Source organism: Lotus japonicus, chromosome 1 (genome assembly GCF_012489685.1).
Source record: "Lotus japonicus ecotype B-129 chromosome 1, LjGifu_v1.2".
Lineage (NCBI taxonomy): Eukaryota > Viridiplantae > Streptophyta > Magnoliopsida > Fabales > Fabaceae > Lotus > Lotus japonicus.
Genome location: NC_080041.1, coordinates 79,770,398 through 79,786,871, shown reverse-complemented (window position 1 = coordinate 79,786,871; position 16,474 = coordinate 79,770,398). Strand labels below are relative to the sequence as shown.

Here is a 16,474-nt window from a genome sequence, read left to right as displayed (position 1 = left end):
AACAACATGATAGGATAAAAACATGATAGACTTTTATCCTATCATGTGTTTGAGGTGCACATGATAAGGACAAGATATGATAAGGAAAAATGTATCAAATTTATATGTGAATAAAAAATACATTTAAAAATTGAACATTCTATTAAATTAAATTTTTTTATATTTTCATGATGAGTCTATATTTTAAAATAAATAAAATTAATTTGAATTTTATCAATTATTCTATTTTATTGTTTTGAAGATAACCTATTTTTAAATAAAATTATGCAGTTAACCAATTGGTTTTCACTTAGTTGTGACACGTGATAATTAAAAATAAAAGTTAACTAAATTAAGAATATTATTATTTCAAAAGTAATTTATATTTAAATTATATAAGTAAATAAATAATTTTAAATGATAGGAAATGAAAATAGAAAATTAGTCTTATTACTATTAAAAAAATCAATATTTATAACCAATTGATTTTCAATTATAGTTGTGACACGTGATAAACAATAAAAATTAACCAAATTAAAAATATTATTATTTCAAAATTACTTTATATTTAAATGATTATATAAGTAGATAAGTAATTTTTAACTAATAAGAGATGAAAATATTAAATTAGTCTATTACTATTAATAAATCAATATTTGTAAGTGAGTAGTCTATTTTACTATTTATGGATAATAATATTTTTTATATTTATTAATTATTATTATTATTATTATTATTATAAATTATAAATTATATAATATTAAAATAAATTAATTTAGAGTTAGGATACTGAAAGAAAATATATAACTAGTATCATATTCTATTAGGATAAATTCTATCCTAGCTCCCCCTCAGGATAACTTTTGCACATGATAGATATGATATGATAGGAGACAGGATAATGTTATCATATATTGCTGACGCAACAAACAAGAGATAACAACATGATATGATTATTATCCTGTCATATCCTATCATGTCCTTACTACCAAACGTACGCAATAATTCATAAGCTTCTTTCGATCACTTAGCTTATTTTAAAATTTAGTAATTACTACAACAAATGTCTCATTGTTGCTTATCGTGTCGTCCTGAATTTGCTACAATCAGTCGATAAAGCCTCATATATCAAGCACAACCTTTGTTCTCTCACCCAATATATTCGCACCGCTATTTGTGTCTATAATCTTCCACAAAGACCCCGCAACCAACTATGATCATCCCAAAATGGAAAGTCAATAAATGACTCATGGTTACTGCCTGACATGGAGCGACAATCGAGCCTTCAAGCATGAAGCGTCTAGTTTTCCCATTATATAAGCATATGTATCTGCAATAGAACACTCACTCAATATATCAATACACTCGGCTAGAACACTCTTTGGTCTATAGTCTGTTTGCTACTTACGTGAACACTTAAGAAATATTTTGGTTGTCCCCCTTCTCAGGTTTCTCCCTCAAGCTACTCCACTAGCCTTGAGATCCCCTTAACCGTGATGTCGAGTTTGAATAAACTTTGCCTTTCTCCTCCATCCCCGTAAACTTTGCCTTGAATAACATTGAAGTCCTTATGGGGTCTACTAAGCATAGCCCCTCAAAGCACCAACCCACTCTTGGGGTCAGGAGGCTCAAGAGGAGGTCAAGGAATTGAAATGCATTTCTGAGGGTCAAGGCAGACTTAGTGGCGCGACTGTACCTTATGTAATGGTCGACAATAAATTAAAAAGATGGAACACCGACTAGGAAATTGGAGGGAGAAGCTAGAATTTATCAGAGTTTTTATAAATTAAAGCAGCACGATTTTAATATGTTGAGGCAATTGGCCTCAAACATACTTATCAACGTGAATCAGAACATTAAGTCTAATAGAAATCCAAATGCACTACTATGGAAATAACTGCAGAGAATCAGAATGGTGAGTTGTGATCCAATGGTTCATATCAATCTAAATTATACTTATCAACGTTTTTACATTATTATTAAATCTTGTTGATGGTTGTCCTATCTAATCATCATTATCTTACCCACCTCACAAACCCGTAAAAAGATTACGAAAGACTTGAAACTTGAAAGTCAGTTTCATAATGATATTGTGATAGTTAAAACAAACTACCCTGCATAAACTCCATATCCATGTAACAAAATAATTATTATCTGATACACCATAAGATAGTCGAATCCAAGACCGCAGCACAGAGCATCCTCTTAAACTAGCAATGTACATCATGAGAATAAACATGAGCAGCATCTATTGTTCCACAGAGGAGGGAGCATATGTCATCACTAAATATACAGTGCTGTAAACATGTAGACAGCAACTAATGGGGCTTGCTCCTTGATGCTGACCAATCAAAGTGGTGCAAGGACGAACCATTTCTCCACCACAAAATATGCCTCCCAGTGGCACTCCTGGGAAATTCTCCAAGAATGGGGAGCTATCAATATTGTGATGTCCAAAGAATGACTCACCACGGCCATAGCAAGCAAAAATAAGGCCCCCGAAAACATTAACACCATTGTCTCCATCACACATGAACCTCCTAGAATTTTTTTCCAGCTTAATATTGTTGAGGGCATCATGGACCTCTGTTAATGAACCTAACGCTGCTTTAGGATCTGAATGGTAGAACTGAAAGATATCTCCTGTTTTGATGCCAATTCCATCAACATATAGATACTCTTCATCACCTCTGTTCAAAACATGAAAACTTAGGAAATCAGCCTTTTTTCTATAAAAAAAAAAGGAAAAATTCATGAGAGGACTCCAGAGAAGAATTAATATTAATGAGAGGTACTAAAAGACCTACAATCTACAAAGGGAAGAGTCTATATCATACCCTACAACTCCATGATATGCAATAGACGTTCTTGGCATTGGCTTCTCTGCTCCAATGGAGAATTTCCTATGTTTAATTACCCCAATGTACAACTCTGGAGACTCGATCTGATTCTCTAGCTGCCACGTTTTTGGAAGTTAAGGGGAAAATAGTATAGATAGAAACAAAAGAAGATGAAAGATAAAAACCACTAGCACAAATTTCATCGAATTAGTACTACAAAACTTCGAATTGATGTGAAACCTTACAATCAAAGAAAACTACAGATAGCGGAAGTCTATATTATCATCAGCTTCAAAGTTAACAAGAATATAAAATATTTAACACCCAAGAGGGTATGTTCCTTCTTCCTAAGTTTACATGTTCTATATCTCTTAAGATTAAGTATTCCTTTTTAATGATTTAAAAAATTAATTTTGGAGTCTATTTAATGGTCCTTCTTAATGTTTTAGAATCACGCACCGAATCGTTAATCTCAAGTAGAATACTCTGACCATCAAGAAGTTCCTGCTGCCCTTCCCTCCTAGCAGTTAGCCAGGTAGAACAATCATCAAAGTTTGTTTTAACTGAAACTGCCTTGTATCTAGCACCCACAGTTGAAACCCCGTTTGAGAATGCAATATGGAATCTAATACTTCCTGCAGCAAAATCAATCCGTAACAAAGATGAGCAACTTATAGAGAGTTGCAAAAAATAAAATAAAATAACTTTGCAACCCCAGAAACAATTGTGGCAGTAAAAAATCACATACACGATAGATCCCAGCAGGAATTTCCTAACTTGCCAAGGGGCTCAATCCCCCCCCCCCCCAAAAAAAAAAACTCATTTCCCTCAGTCACCCACTTAGATCCCAACATGAGTTTCCTAACTTTCCCCAAAAAAGGAGCAATAACAGAATCAAATAGTAGTGCTTACAGAAAACAAGGAATGAAAAAACTTCCATAATCAGCCTCTGTCCTCATCTCATCTGAAAAAACAAGGAGAATGACATTTCCAGACATGCCTATTCAAACCTGAGAGGAATTCCCACTTCTTTGTTCTTAACACATGTTTGATTAGCTACCCAAATTTCTCCAGCATAAAATATATATTCTAATGACTAAAGTTACAGAAGTTTTCAACCCAAACATCCTTAGAGGAATACGAAATTTTACATTCTTCATTAATGAAATGGGATTGCATGCACTGTAACAATTTCATGAATTATATTGTGCATCAGGTGCCAAGAGCTACCAAAAAGATATCAAGAATGAGAAGTACCAGAAGACCTGTCTCTGTCTTGAGCAAATACAAGAGCAACAGCTTCTGTGTCCCTTGTTCTACCACGAATACTCCTAGAATCATTTCCACTGCAGTATACAAAGGAGCCTCGCTCATCACCCACAATGATTGTGTCCATCGGCATGGCATAGTCTGAAATAAAACAAGACATTATTAAAATAAAATAAAAAGAAACCAAGCACAGGCCTGCGGCAGAAGGGTGTAAGTTGAAGTCATATTCTCAATTACAGAACTAACACAACATACAAAGTCACCTCCTCTAAATTCAAGTATCAAATTGCCATTATGTATCCCAGACATTTTGTCACAAATATCTTTCAACTAAATATAGCATCACATCTATGAACTGTAAGCAGCACTCTTTTATCACAATAACAATTGGCATAACAAAATATATGTATACAAAGTACCACTCACCCAACTTCTCCAGAACCAGTTTCATGTCACTGCTTGATTCCTGTAGAGCCAAATCGAAGTGTTAAAAACGGAACCAAGAATGACAACGGAACGTAGTAATTTATTTGTAAATAAGTGCACAACCATTAACTTACTCCAAACAGTATAATCCCAACAGGGAATTTGCAACTGGAGACAGAGGCCGAATATTCCTTGATATCCATCACAAAATTGTCAATCCGTGGTTCTTGAGGTGTCTGCTGTCAAGATATTTTTAATTAATAACTTTGATAATGATAACTATAAAAGCACAAAGCATGGTTTCACTTCCATTCATTCACTACACCCTTATGATATATTAATCTCCATAGTCCATTCACATGCAGACCCATTATCTAGCACTCAAATTTTTAGACTTCTAACTAGAAAGTACCTGATAACCCTTCTCTTGCAACCAGAAGATACAAAATATGAAAATAGCATAAAAACAAATTTCAGAATCTATGCAAAGCCCATCAAACCCCAAGAACGGCATTATAGGGTCCACCCAGTGACCCAGACCAGAACACACTCCTCATCGTGGCCAATCGTGACCCTCTCCCAGACTCCATAAGAACTGCATCAACGCTCCCCCCATTCCACAGCTATCAAAACCAAAGAAGTCAAACTCAATGTCACATCAAACCAAATGAAATGAAAAACAGAGGTGTGGTTCCCAGGTTTGCCCAGCTCAACCTGTCTGAGTCACAGGTTGCACTACTCATGAAGATTGGCGATTCCACCAATTTCATGAATCATGATATTACCCTACAATCTCACTTTATCTGAACAAGTGATCTTTTGTGTGGAAAGGGTCAGGAATCACTATGAGAAGCCAATCCTACGAGAAAACCGAAGATTTTACTAACCCTGGCTAGTTGAAGCACAAATCTCTGGTGTCTTAGACCATTAAGGTTCTTACTAGGCATGGCTTTAGCATCTTATTTACAATTATAGAATTCCCAAAATACTGAGATCCTAACTCGCTGATGTGATGCTAAGAGGGTAAAATATCCATAATGTTAAATAATTAATACCAGTCTTTGGACTATTCTGTTATGTAAATTGAGAAGTTAATTCAAATGTAAAACTAATGCTAATAATCCACATATTATACTTTTTTTCTTCTTTCATCTATTCCTAACACCTTTCTTCAGTAAGCTGACACCTGCCTCAAGGTATCATAAAAGCCACTTGGCCGCCTAAGGGAACCTTTTGCATGAATCTACCTTGGGTTGTCCAGGTATTCAATCATAATTTTCAATGTATCTTACTCTTGCACATTCATATTCTAAGAGTACAAAGTCCAATTCTTGAACAGATTTAATTACCTTGGGCGGTCGACGCAATGGTATAGCTTCAACTTTTAATCCCGGCAAGTATCCAACGGTCAACACTATGCCTTCATTCAGATTTCTTGCATATGCTTCACTGTCAATGCCACTAAAAAGCGCACCCCACTTGACCTGCACAAATTATCTACATGAGTCTAGCAAATCTCCAACTCAAAAGGAAACAAAATGCCAACCTTCAAGTTTCAACCTCTTTAAATTCATCAGTAAGAGCATCCCTTCCCATAATACCATTCGTCACCGAGACAATAACCGGAATATTAAACCCCAATCTCTTTCTAACCTGCACCACAGGCATCAAGTCAAATGCATAATACAAAATTACAAACACTGCTTGCACTAAAAAAATGCTAAATTCCTTACAAGCCGCAGAATCTTTGACGATTCGAATCCACTTCCAACATTGACAATTGCGAAATAAGGTCGAATTGGCTCAGCTAGAACCTTGTGAAGAACCTCGTTCACTGCATCCTGCAGAGACAAGTTGCATGATCTATTAATCAGATAATTGAACATAAACACACACACACACAAAATGAACATAACTTTGTGAAATTGACAAAAATTGAAGCATGAAACTGCTTACGGTGAGTGAAGGGTTGAGAGAAAGCGCAGATGAGAGCTTGGGACGAGAAAGGATGCGATTGGAGACAGAGTTCCATGTTTTGCTAACGCAAGCTGCTGAAGCGAACGATAGGGCAGGAAGCCTGGTGAGAATGTTCTGGAGAAGGTCGTCGTTGAGCAAACCCACGCCCATGATCGAATCGGTTGAAGCTTTTCCCTTCGTGATCGATTTCGATGGTGGTGGTGATGATGATGATGGCGATGGATTCTCCTCCATTTTTGGTTCAAGCTTCACCGACGTGAGAATTCATCAGAGTTCAGTGCTTCAGGTTCAGGAAGAAAGCGGTTAAACATTATTGGGCTGGGCTTATTTTTGCTTAGGCCCAATATTGAAAGTATTCAATTCATGTTTTTGTTGGCTACTTCATAACCTTATTTTTCTTTTTATTTTTTATATTTGAGAAATGCAAGTAACACACTTTTAATAAGAACACGCTCTGATATACTCATTGGACTTGATTTATTTTCTTAATAGTCAACACATTTTTTAAGAAGTGAGAGGAACATGTTGAGTTTTCAAAAAGCAAATCAGTCACAATAAGTGTGTTGACGTGTGTCTTTAAAAGAATGTGTTGCTAGCCCTATCATTTTAACTTTGAGTTTCAACTTGAATTGGTTAAGAAACCTACATTTTGAATGAGCCTTGGGTCTTTTATAAGGCTTATCTTTAATTTGACAATCTATACTAAGCTTCACTTAGCTTATTTTGAATTTTAGTATTTATAGCACCAGCCACCAGAGGTCACATTGTTGCTACTACTAGCTATGAAAGGAAGCATTGGAGGAGATAAGATCCCCTTAACAGTTAACAGTGATGTCAAGTTCAAATGAACTTTGTCTTTCTCCATCTCCATCTCCATCTCATCTCATCTCATCTCATCTCATCTCATCGTCGAAGTCCTTACGGAAGAGTCTACTAAGCATAGCCCCTCAAAGCACCAACACACTCTTTGGGTAAGAAGGCTCAAGAGGAGGATTAAGGAATTAAAATGTTCTGCTAAGGGTCAAGGAACACCCAGTGATGCGAGTGCAACTGTGCCTCCACCAATGGTCAACCATAGATAAAAGAAAAAAGAACACAAGTTAGGGATATGGAGCTCGACATCTCACACTAACATTGGGAAAATTTTCCTACACTGTAATGAAATAACAGCAGAATGGTGCAGTTGTGATCCAATGGCAATCTAAATTATATTTATCAACTTTTTTATATTATTTATTCTAACCACCACACAAACCCGTGAAAAGATTACAAAAGACTTGGAAGTCAGTTTCATAGTGATTTTGTGATAGTAAAACAAGTAAACTCCATCTCCATGTAACAAAATGGTATTATCTGATACACCATAGGATAGAGCATCCTCCATAAACTAGCAATGTACATCACGAGAACAAAACATGAGCAGCATCTATTGTTCCACAGAGGGAGGAGCATATGACATCACTAAATAGACAGTGCCATAAGTATGCAAACAGAAACTAATGGGGCCTGCTCCTTGATGCTGGCCAATCAAAGGGGTACAAGGACGAACTATTTCACCACAACAAAATATGCCACCCAATGGCACTCCTGGGAAATTCTCCAAGAATGGGGAGCTATCCACATCATGACGTCCAAAGAATGATTCACCACGGCCATAGCAAGCAAAAATAAAACCGCCGAAAACATTAATGCTGTTGTCTCCATCACCCATGAACCTCCTGGAATTTTTTCCCATCTTAATATTGTTGAGCACATCATGGACCACCGTTAATGACACTAACGCTGCATTAGGATCTGAATGGTAGAACTGAAAGATATCTCCTTTTTTTATGCCAATTCCATCAACATATAGATACTCTTCATCAACTCTGTCCAAAACATGAACAACTTTTAGTCTTTTCTTTCATGACTGTTTGTTTACAATAGACTGGGGAGCAGACCATTAAATTTAAGAGAAAGAACAGAAGTTGATTATATAATGGGCATATCTAACGGAATAGAAACAAGTATATCACTTCAAATGGTTATCACGAAGTCTAGCCAATTTCAATTTCATTGCAAATGTCAGAAAAGCATCTTTTCTTTTTGGTTATCAGAAAGTAATTTTAAAAGAATCATTAAATTAAAAAAATTACCATCTATCATAAAATTAATTAATAATTTCAACTATTGTTAAACTCTTGTGCATGTTTGTATTTCATTTCAGGATCCATGTCAGAAAAAAAAACTAGAAGATCATGCATGTGTGCATTTTTCTATTTTACAGAATTAGACTTCAGAGTAAGAATAAAATTGTACATTCACCAAACACTCAAAACATTCCCTCGACCATCCAACTCATCCAAATGAAAGTCTTCATTATAAGTCATCCAATATTTGTAAGGGTATTATAGTATTTTATGGGGCTGGGACAATGAACCCCATCCCGGTCCCCAAATTTTTCTGGGGGGGGGTTGTCCCTGTTCCTATCCCCAATCGAGGTCAGGGCGCCAAACGGGATTAAAAGCTATAACACACTATCTGGTTGATGCAGAACAAAAATGGAAAAATTCACGAGAGGAATCCAGAGAAGAATTAATATTAATGAGGTACTAAAAGACCTACAATCTTCAAAGGGAATAGTCTATATCATACCCTAAAACTCCATGATATGCAATAGACTTTCTTGGCATTGGCTTCTCTGCTCCAATGGAGAACTTCCTATGTTTAATTACCCGAATGAGGAACTCTGGTCTCTGGATGTGATTCTCCATCTGCTGCAATTTCGGAAGCTAAGGGGAAAAAAATAGATAAAAACAAAAGAAGAAGAAATATAAAAACCACAAGCACAAATTTTATTGAATTAGTTTTGCAAAACATCGAATTGATGTGAAACCTTAAAATCAAAGAAAACTACATATAGCAGAAGTCTATATTACAATCATCTTCTTCACAAAATAACAAATATAAATACCCAATATGGATATAGATTGTTGTTGCTAAAAGAAAAATATGCTAATGAGCAGTGTTATTAAACTCGGCTTGGACCGGCCGGTTGAACCAGTCAGACTATAAATCAAGTCGAGGATCAGATCAGCTGTGCAACTGAACCGGTGAGAACCGGTATGACTCGGCCGGTTTACATCAAAACCAGTGACTCGGTCGGTTTTTTAATGAACCGGCGAGTTGTAAAACATAAAAAAACGACATTGCATTCTCCTCTCACAGATTCGCAACAAAGCTGCAACAAAGTTGTGCCCTCGAGTTAGGGGCCGTCCTCACTGTGCCTGTTCCTGGGTTATCGTTTTACAGCCATCACGAGGTTGCCATGTTCTTTTCCCTTTTGCTAAACTAGTGGACAAAGAAATCCTTCCTGATTTGAATAAATTTTTTTTACATTACTTTAGGTAGTGATATGACCATAATAAATTGTAAGATTTTATTGCAGCAAATTATTTTTAGTTTAATTAGATACTCATATGATGGTAATAATTTTAAATTTAGAATGTGAATTGCTAATTAGTGTTAGTTTGTTATATTTTTTAATAGATACCGAGTCAACGGGTTCAACTAGACTCACTGGTTCGACCTGTAACCCATCAACCCGGTACCCTGACCGAGTCGATAATCGGTTCAAGTTTAATAACACTGCTAATGAGATAGAAGAAAACCAGCCAGATAAATATCATGAAATAGACATTTAGCTATGAACAATATAATAGCTACAAAATAAATATCTGAATTCTTGAATTTTAGTGTTATTATTACATATATTAGCTAATTTATATGACCATATTTATATTAAAAGAGACTTAAGTTTTGGCAGGATAGTACTATTCATACGATCACATGTTTTATGATCCTTTACCCCCCCCCTATCTTGATCTTAAAGAAGGATCTCGATTTTGACAACCTTGCAACACTCAAGTAGGCCCCGTTCGGGGTGGTTGCAACTTGTAAGTTTGTGGTTTTTGGTTTTTAAATGTCATTTTTAAAACGAAACACGTCGGCTAAAATGGTTTTCAATCGGTTTTTTAAAACTTTCAAAACAGTTTTACTCGGTTTTTCAAAACCACAAAAAGTGGTTTCTTTATTTTGGTTGTGTTTTAAAAACTATCTCTCAACCACGTTCTCTTCATGGTGCATCTCCAAGGTCTCTAATCGTGCAACCCATAGTTTCCATAGCCATAATCTGGGTTTGTAGAAATAGCGAGTGCTTGCGACAGTGAGAGGGAAGAAGGCCATCGAACTGTCGACAACGCGGTGCTGCTCGGTGGGGTACCGCAACCTTGGTTGCCTACGAGAATGTTTTTTCTTATGCTCTAAATAACTAATGGCTTCTCTTTTTCCCTGTTTGAAAGTTATCATCTTCGATTGAGGTATAAACAGCAAATGCGCAATTCATCAATCAAACATCCCTCTATCTTCACATTGAGTCTTTTGTAGTTTGTTTTGTCAATTCTGCACTGGTTTTTCACCCCTTTATCAAGTGCTGTGAACTATCAAAGGGGTTTTGTCAAGTCTAAAAAAGGGGAAATTGCTCTATTTAGACATTGGAGCAGTACTTGAGATATTTTTTTAATTGGTTATTTTCCTCTCTTTTTGCTTTGATGTGTAAGGCTATGTTTTTTAAATAGTTTCTGGAATTTGGATTTATGACAACTATTGAAAATATCTTGAGAATGGGAGAAAATGAATCTCCTTACTGATTTCTAAGAAATTTGCCTTTACTTGTGTACCAGAATTCAATTGAAAACAATTATGATGGTCAAAGCAAGTTTCCTCGTTTGGCTCTCGGTTGCAACAAGTTCTTAAGAAATTGAAATTATAACTCAGTAACTTCTTCACAAGGGTTTTTTTTTGTCTTTTAGGTGAATCTAATGGTCCTTCTCACTAAATTTACATGTTTTATATCTCTTAAGATTAAATATTCCTTCTTAATAATCTTAAAAATCAATTTTCCCTTAATGAAATGAATTTATAGTTTTGTCCAAAAAAATGCAAATATTCACGCACCGAATTTTTAAGCTCAAGTAGAATACTCTGACCATCAAGAAGTTCCTGCTGCCCTTCCCGCCTAGCCATTAGCCTTGTAGAACATACATCGAAGTTTGTTTGAACTGAATCTGCCTTGTATCTAGCACCCACAGTTGAAACACCGTTTGAGAATGCAATATGAAATCTAATACTTCCTGCAGCAAAATCAATCCGTAACAAAGATCAGCAACTTGTAGAGAATTGCAAAAACTAAACTAAAATAAGATGATACTTATAAGCACGCCTTGCAACTCTAAAAACAATTGTGGCAGTAAAAAATCACATACAAGATAGACTCCATTATTCAACATGTGCACACATAAAGGCAGAAGAAGAGTAGGAAGTGTTACAAAGAAATAGCTGACAGAGTTGTAAAACAGTCCTTTAGATTTTAGGAGGAGGGTGTTTAATTACCCTCCCCCCCAAAGAAAAACTCATTTCCCTCAATCACCCACTTAGATCCCAACAGGAATTTCCTAACTTGCCCCAAAAAAAGGAGCAATAACAAAATCAAATAGTAGTGCTTAAAGAAGACAAGGAATGAAAATACTTGCATTATCAACCTCTGTCCTCATTTGAAAAGGCAAAGCGATTGATATTTCCAGACATCCTAATCAAACCTGAAAAAAATTCCCACTTATTTGTTCTTAATACTTGTTTGATTAGCTACCCAAATTTCTCTAGCATAAAATACATATTCTAAGTTTCTAACGACTAAAATTACAGAAGTTTTCAAACCTAACATCCTTTGAGAAATATGAAAAATTACATTCTCCATTAATGAAATGGGATTGCATGCACTGTAACAGTTTCATGAATTCTATTGTCCATCAGGTAGCAAGAGCTACCAAAAAGATATCAAGAATGAGAAGTACCAGAAGACCTGTCTTTGTCTTGAGCAAATACAAGAGCAACAGCTTCTATGTCCTTTGTATTATCACAGATGCTCCTATAATCATTTCCACTTCTGTATACAACGGAGCCTCGCTCATTACCCACAATGAATGTGTCCATCGGCATGGCATAGTCTGATATAAAACAAGACATCATTAAAATAAAAAGAAACCAAGCACAGGCCAGTAGCAGGAAGGTGTAAATTGAAGTCATGTTCTCAATTACAGAACTAACACAATACAAAGTCACCTCATCTAAATTCGAGTATCAAATTACCACTATGTATCCCATAGAAATTTTGTAACAAATATCTTTCGATAAAATATAGGATCACATGTATGAGCTCTAAGAAACACCCTTTTATCACACACCAAAAATGAAGCATAAACCTCATTCTACCATGCAAAACACCAAATTTCCTAATACTTTTTACCATGAAAAGTAAAGAGTAAATGAGAATATGAAGAAAAATCAGAATTAGGAAAGACAATAACAATTGGTAGCAAAATATATGTATACAAGCATCACTCACCCAATTTCTTCAGAAGCAGTTCCATGTCAGAGGTTGCTTCCTGCGAAGCCAAATCAAAGTGTTAAAAACAGAACCAAGAATGCTAAAAATAGTGATTTATTTGTAAATAAGTGCACAACCATTAACTTACTCCGAACAGCATAATCCCAACAGGGAATTGGCAACTGGAGACAGAGGCAGAATATTCCTTGATATCCATCACAAAATTGTCAATCCATGGTTCTTGAGGTGTCTGCTGCCACAGATAATTATAAATATAAAAGCATAAAGCATGGTTACACTTCCATTCATTTACTACATCCTTATAATACATTAATCTTCGTTCACATGCAGACCAATTTTCTAGCACTCAAATTTTTAGACTTCTAACCAGAAAGTACATGTCAACACTGCCCTTGCAACCAGAATATACAAAAATGGAGCATTGATATATCCTCCTACTTCATCCTCCTACACACTAAATGGAGAAAGAATTAAGTGTTTTTTACATTTCCAAGATACCAAAGGCAATAACTTCTTGCTTCATTTAGTGTGTAGGAGGATTTGTAGGAGGATTAGTAGGAGGATAAATCATTTTCCATATGAAAATACCATGAAAACGATATTCAGAACCAATGGAAAGCCCATCAAACCCCAATAACAGCATTATAGGGTCCACCCAATGTCCCACACCAGAACACACACCTTCTTGTGACCCTCTCCCCTGACTGCACAAGAAACTGCATCGTCATCACACCTCCCCCCTTCCACAGCTATCAAAACCAAAGAAGTCGAACTCAATGTGACATCAAACCAAAGGAAATAAAAAACACAGGTGTGAGTTGCATGGTTCCCAGGTTCGCCCAGCTCAACCTGTCAGAGTCACAGGTTGCACTAGTGAAGATTGGTAATTCCACCGATTTCATGATACTACCCGACAATATCACTTTATCCGAACAAGTGACCTTTTGTGTGAAAAGGGTCAGAAATCACTATGAGAAGCTAGTCCTACAAGAAAACCAAAGATTTTGCTAACTCTGGCTAGTTGAAGCACAAATCTCTGATGTCTTAGACCATTCTGGTTCTTACTAGGCATGGCTTTAGTATCTTATTTACATTTAAAGAATTCCCAAAATACTGAGGGTAAAATATCCATAAAGTTAAATAATTAATACCAGTCTTTCGACTATTCTGTTTTGTAAATTGAGATGTTAATTTATATGTAAAACTAATGCAAAATGTCCACATATTCTGTGTTTTTTCATCTTTCATCTATACTTAACACCTTTCTTCAGTAAGCTGCCCTTGCCACGAGGTATCATAAAAACCCCCTGGCTGCTTAACGGCACCTTTTGCATGAAACTACCTTGGGTTGTACATTCTGTATTTATTTTCAATGTGACTTACACACATTCATATTCTGAGAGTACAAAATCCAAATTCTTGAATAGATTTTACTACCTTGGCTGGTCTTTGCAATGGTATAGCTTCAACTTTTAATCCTGGCAAGTAGCCAACAGTCAACACTATGCCCTCATCTACAATGGCACTTATAAGCGCATCGGCATCCCACTTGACCTGCACAAATTATCTACATGAGTCTAGCAAATCTCCAGCTCAAAAGGAAACAAATATCAACATTCAACCTCTTTAAATTCACCCGTAAGAGCATCCCTTCCCATAATACCATTTGTCACGGAGACAATAACTGGAATATCGGAACCCAATGTCTTTGTAACCTGCACCACAGGCATTAAGTCAATTGCATATGATAATACAAATACTGCTTGCACTAAAAAAAGAGTGTCAATTCCTTACAACTTACAAGCCACAGAATCTTGGACGCTCCGAATCCAACTGCAAGATTGACAATAGCAAAATGAGGTCGGATGGGCTCGGACAGAATCTTGTGAAGAACCTCATTCACTGCATCCTGCACATCGTTAACTGAAGATTAACAAACAAACAAACTAACTAACTAACTAACTAACTAACTGACAATTTGCATGATCTATTAATCAGATACTGAACACAAAGACACACAGAAATTGAAGAATGAGAAGCATGAAGCTGCTTACGTTGGGTGAAGGGTTGAGAGAAAGCGCAGAGGAGAGCTTGGGACGAGAAAGGATGCGATTGGAGACAGAGTTCCACGTTTTGCTAACGCAAGTTGCTGAAGCGAACGATAGGGCAGGAAGCCTGGTTAGAATGTTGTGAAGAAGGTCCTCGTTCAGCAAACTCACGCCCATGTTCGAAGCTGTTGAGTGTTGATGATGGCGATGGATTCTCCTCCATTTTGGTTCAAACTTGAAACTTCAGACATGAGAAAACATCATCAGAGTTCAGTGCTTCAGGTTCAGGCAGACACAACCCCCGACACGGTGCCTAGGAAAGAAAGCGGTAAAACACTGGGCTAGCATCATTTTTGCTTTGGCCCAATACCGCAAGTATTCAACTCAGATGTTTTTGTTGGCCTTATAACCTTACTTCTCTCTCTATTTTTTTTATTCGAGAAAGGCTAGCAACAATTCTATTAATGATACGTTTCAACAAAGGATTACTTTATTTCTCGAATTGTTAGAACGAGATGTTTTATTGATGATAAACCCTAATTCCCAAACTGAGAATCATGGCAGAGTACAAGAGAAAGAGTCCACACTCAATCTCAAGAGAGTCTACACCCTCTTCCTAGGCCCCAGAACCCAAAATGAACTAAAAGATACCTCACTCTCTCCCTAAGTCTCTTATTTATAGTCACATTCACAAACTAACACCAACTAACTAATTATTAACCTCTAAGTAACTACTAAGAGACATGTGTACCTATCAATACTCCCCCCTGAAAATTCACCTTGTCCTCAAGGTGAAGGACAAATGACAAGCTACATCATGGAACAACTATCCAAACAATCCAAAAGGGACAAGTACAGCTTCAACCAGGATCCCACAGCCTAAAGCAAAGAGTCCAAGACATGTATGACTTGGGGAAAGTCTTCAAAGTCCTGCTGAAATAAATGTGGCCTAAGTCCCAGTGCTGGAAAAACAAATAGCAGAAGTTCCAGTTGATGCAAAGAGGTTGAATACTGTAACTACAAAATAGAACAGCCATGCCAAGAACCAAAGGTGACAAGCACAATAGTTTCCTCCTGGATCCCATTGCAGGAAGCAATTAATCCCAACCATGTATGAAATGGCAAACACCTTCTCTGAACGTGTCAAACATATTATGCCAAGGTTCCAACATTTGCCAACCAGTTGAAAGAGCAGGGGAGCAGAGTCTCCACAGTCTAGCCTCCCCAAGCTTATATTTCCTAAGTCATTTTCATGTCCAGAACAAACTTCATAGCCAGTAAATCTCTTATACTTTCCCCAGCCCCAGCTCTTTATCAACTCCCAACATAATAGCCTCAAAACCTGACACAAAACAAAGCCTGCAACTTTGTAAAACTCCAAGCCATTATCAACAAATTGTTGATCATTTGAGGTCCCTTGGCCAACCACTTTTGCTTGCTGCACTTGGCACATCAAGACCAAATTTTTCTCCACTTTAACTGCCTCCTGA

The 16,474-nt window shown here is 36.5% G+C and overlaps 2 protein-coding genes across 9 annotated transcripts; both read right to left on the bottom strand.

Moving 5' to 3' along the window:
- Nucleotides 1–2,027: 2,027 nt before the first annotated feature.
- Nucleotides 2,028–6,775, bottom strand: LOC130717649 (F-box/LRR-repeat protein At5g63520-like). Of its 2 annotated transcripts, none has more exons than XM_057567972.1 (10): nt 6,471–6,775; nt 6,248–6,355; nt 6,075–6,167; nt 5,864–5,998; nt 4,649–4,753; nt 4,515–4,554; nt 4,077–4,229; nt 3,279–3,454; nt 2,817–2,935; nt 2,028–2,669 (listed from the first exon to the last, which is right to left on the bottom strand). In XM_057567972.1, the coding sequence occupies exons 1-10, from the start codon at nt 6,723–6,725 to the stop codon at nt 2,228–2,230; spliced, it is 1,626 nt and encodes a 541-aa protein (XP_057423955.1). In that variant the 5' UTR covers nt 6,726–6,775; the 3' UTR covers nt 2,028–2,227. The 2 variants fall into 2 exon arrangements, with proteins under 2 accessions (XP_057423955.1, XP_057423964.1); XM_057567981.1 differs by having other exon boundaries at nt 4,649–4,750; nt 6,471–6,774.
- Nucleotides 6,776–7,765: 990 nt separating this feature from the next.
- On the bottom strand, nt 7,766–15,344 carry LOC130717608 (F-box/LRR-repeat protein At5g63520-like). 7 transcript variants are annotated; one of them, XM_057567920.1, is made up of 11 exons: nt 14,991–15,344; nt 14,738–14,845; nt 14,559–14,651; nt 14,374–14,490; nt 13,618–13,785; nt 13,064–13,165; nt 12,934–12,973; nt 12,383–12,535; nt 11,487–11,662; nt 9,126–9,244; nt 7,766–8,359 (listed from the first exon to the last, which is right to left on the bottom strand). In XM_057567920.1, the coding sequence occupies exons 1-11, from the start codon at nt 15,159–15,161 to the stop codon at nt 7,918–7,920; spliced, it is 1,689 nt and encodes a 562-aa protein (XP_057423903.1). In that variant the 5' UTR covers nt 15,162–15,344; the 3' UTR covers nt 7,766–7,917. The 7 variants fall into 7 exon arrangements, with proteins under 7 accessions (XP_057423903.1, XP_057423896.1, XP_057423928.1 ...); XM_057567913.1 differs by having other exon boundaries at nt 9,126–9,262; nt 14,991–15,341; XM_057567945.1 differs by lacking the exon at nt 13,618–13,785 and having other exon boundaries at nt 14,991–15,340.
- Between the last annotated feature and the right edge of the window lie 1,130 nt (nt 15,345–16,474).

Excerpts from the sequence above, each read along its gene's own strand:
- LOC130717608 (XM_057567913.1), bottom strand. The coding sequence starts at position 15,161 with ATGGGCGTGAGTTTGCTGAACGAGGACCTTCTTCACAACATTCTAACC. Across the intron at positions 14,846-14,990 it reads CTCTCAACCCTTCACCCAAC|GATGCAGTGAATGAGGTTCT; the intron begins GTAAGCAGCTTC and ends AACGATGTGCAG. Across the intron at positions 9,263-11,486 it reads TACTTGAGCTTAAAAATTCG|CTTCCGAAATTGCAGCAGAT; the intron begins GTGCGTGAATAT and ends TTTTCCCCTTAG.
- LOC130717649 (XM_057567972.1), bottom strand. The coding sequence starts at position 6,725 with ATGGAGGAGAATCCATCGCCATCATCATCATCACCACCACCATCGAAA. Across the intron at positions 5,999-6,074 it reads TTACTGATGAATTTAAAGAG|GTCAAGTGGGGTGCGCTTTT; the intron begins GTTGAAACTTGA and ends TAATTTGTGCAG. Across the intron at positions 3,455-4,076 it reads AGACAGAGACAGGTCTTCTG|GAAGTATTAGATTCCATATT; the intron begins GTACTTCTCATT and ends ATTTTGCTGCAG.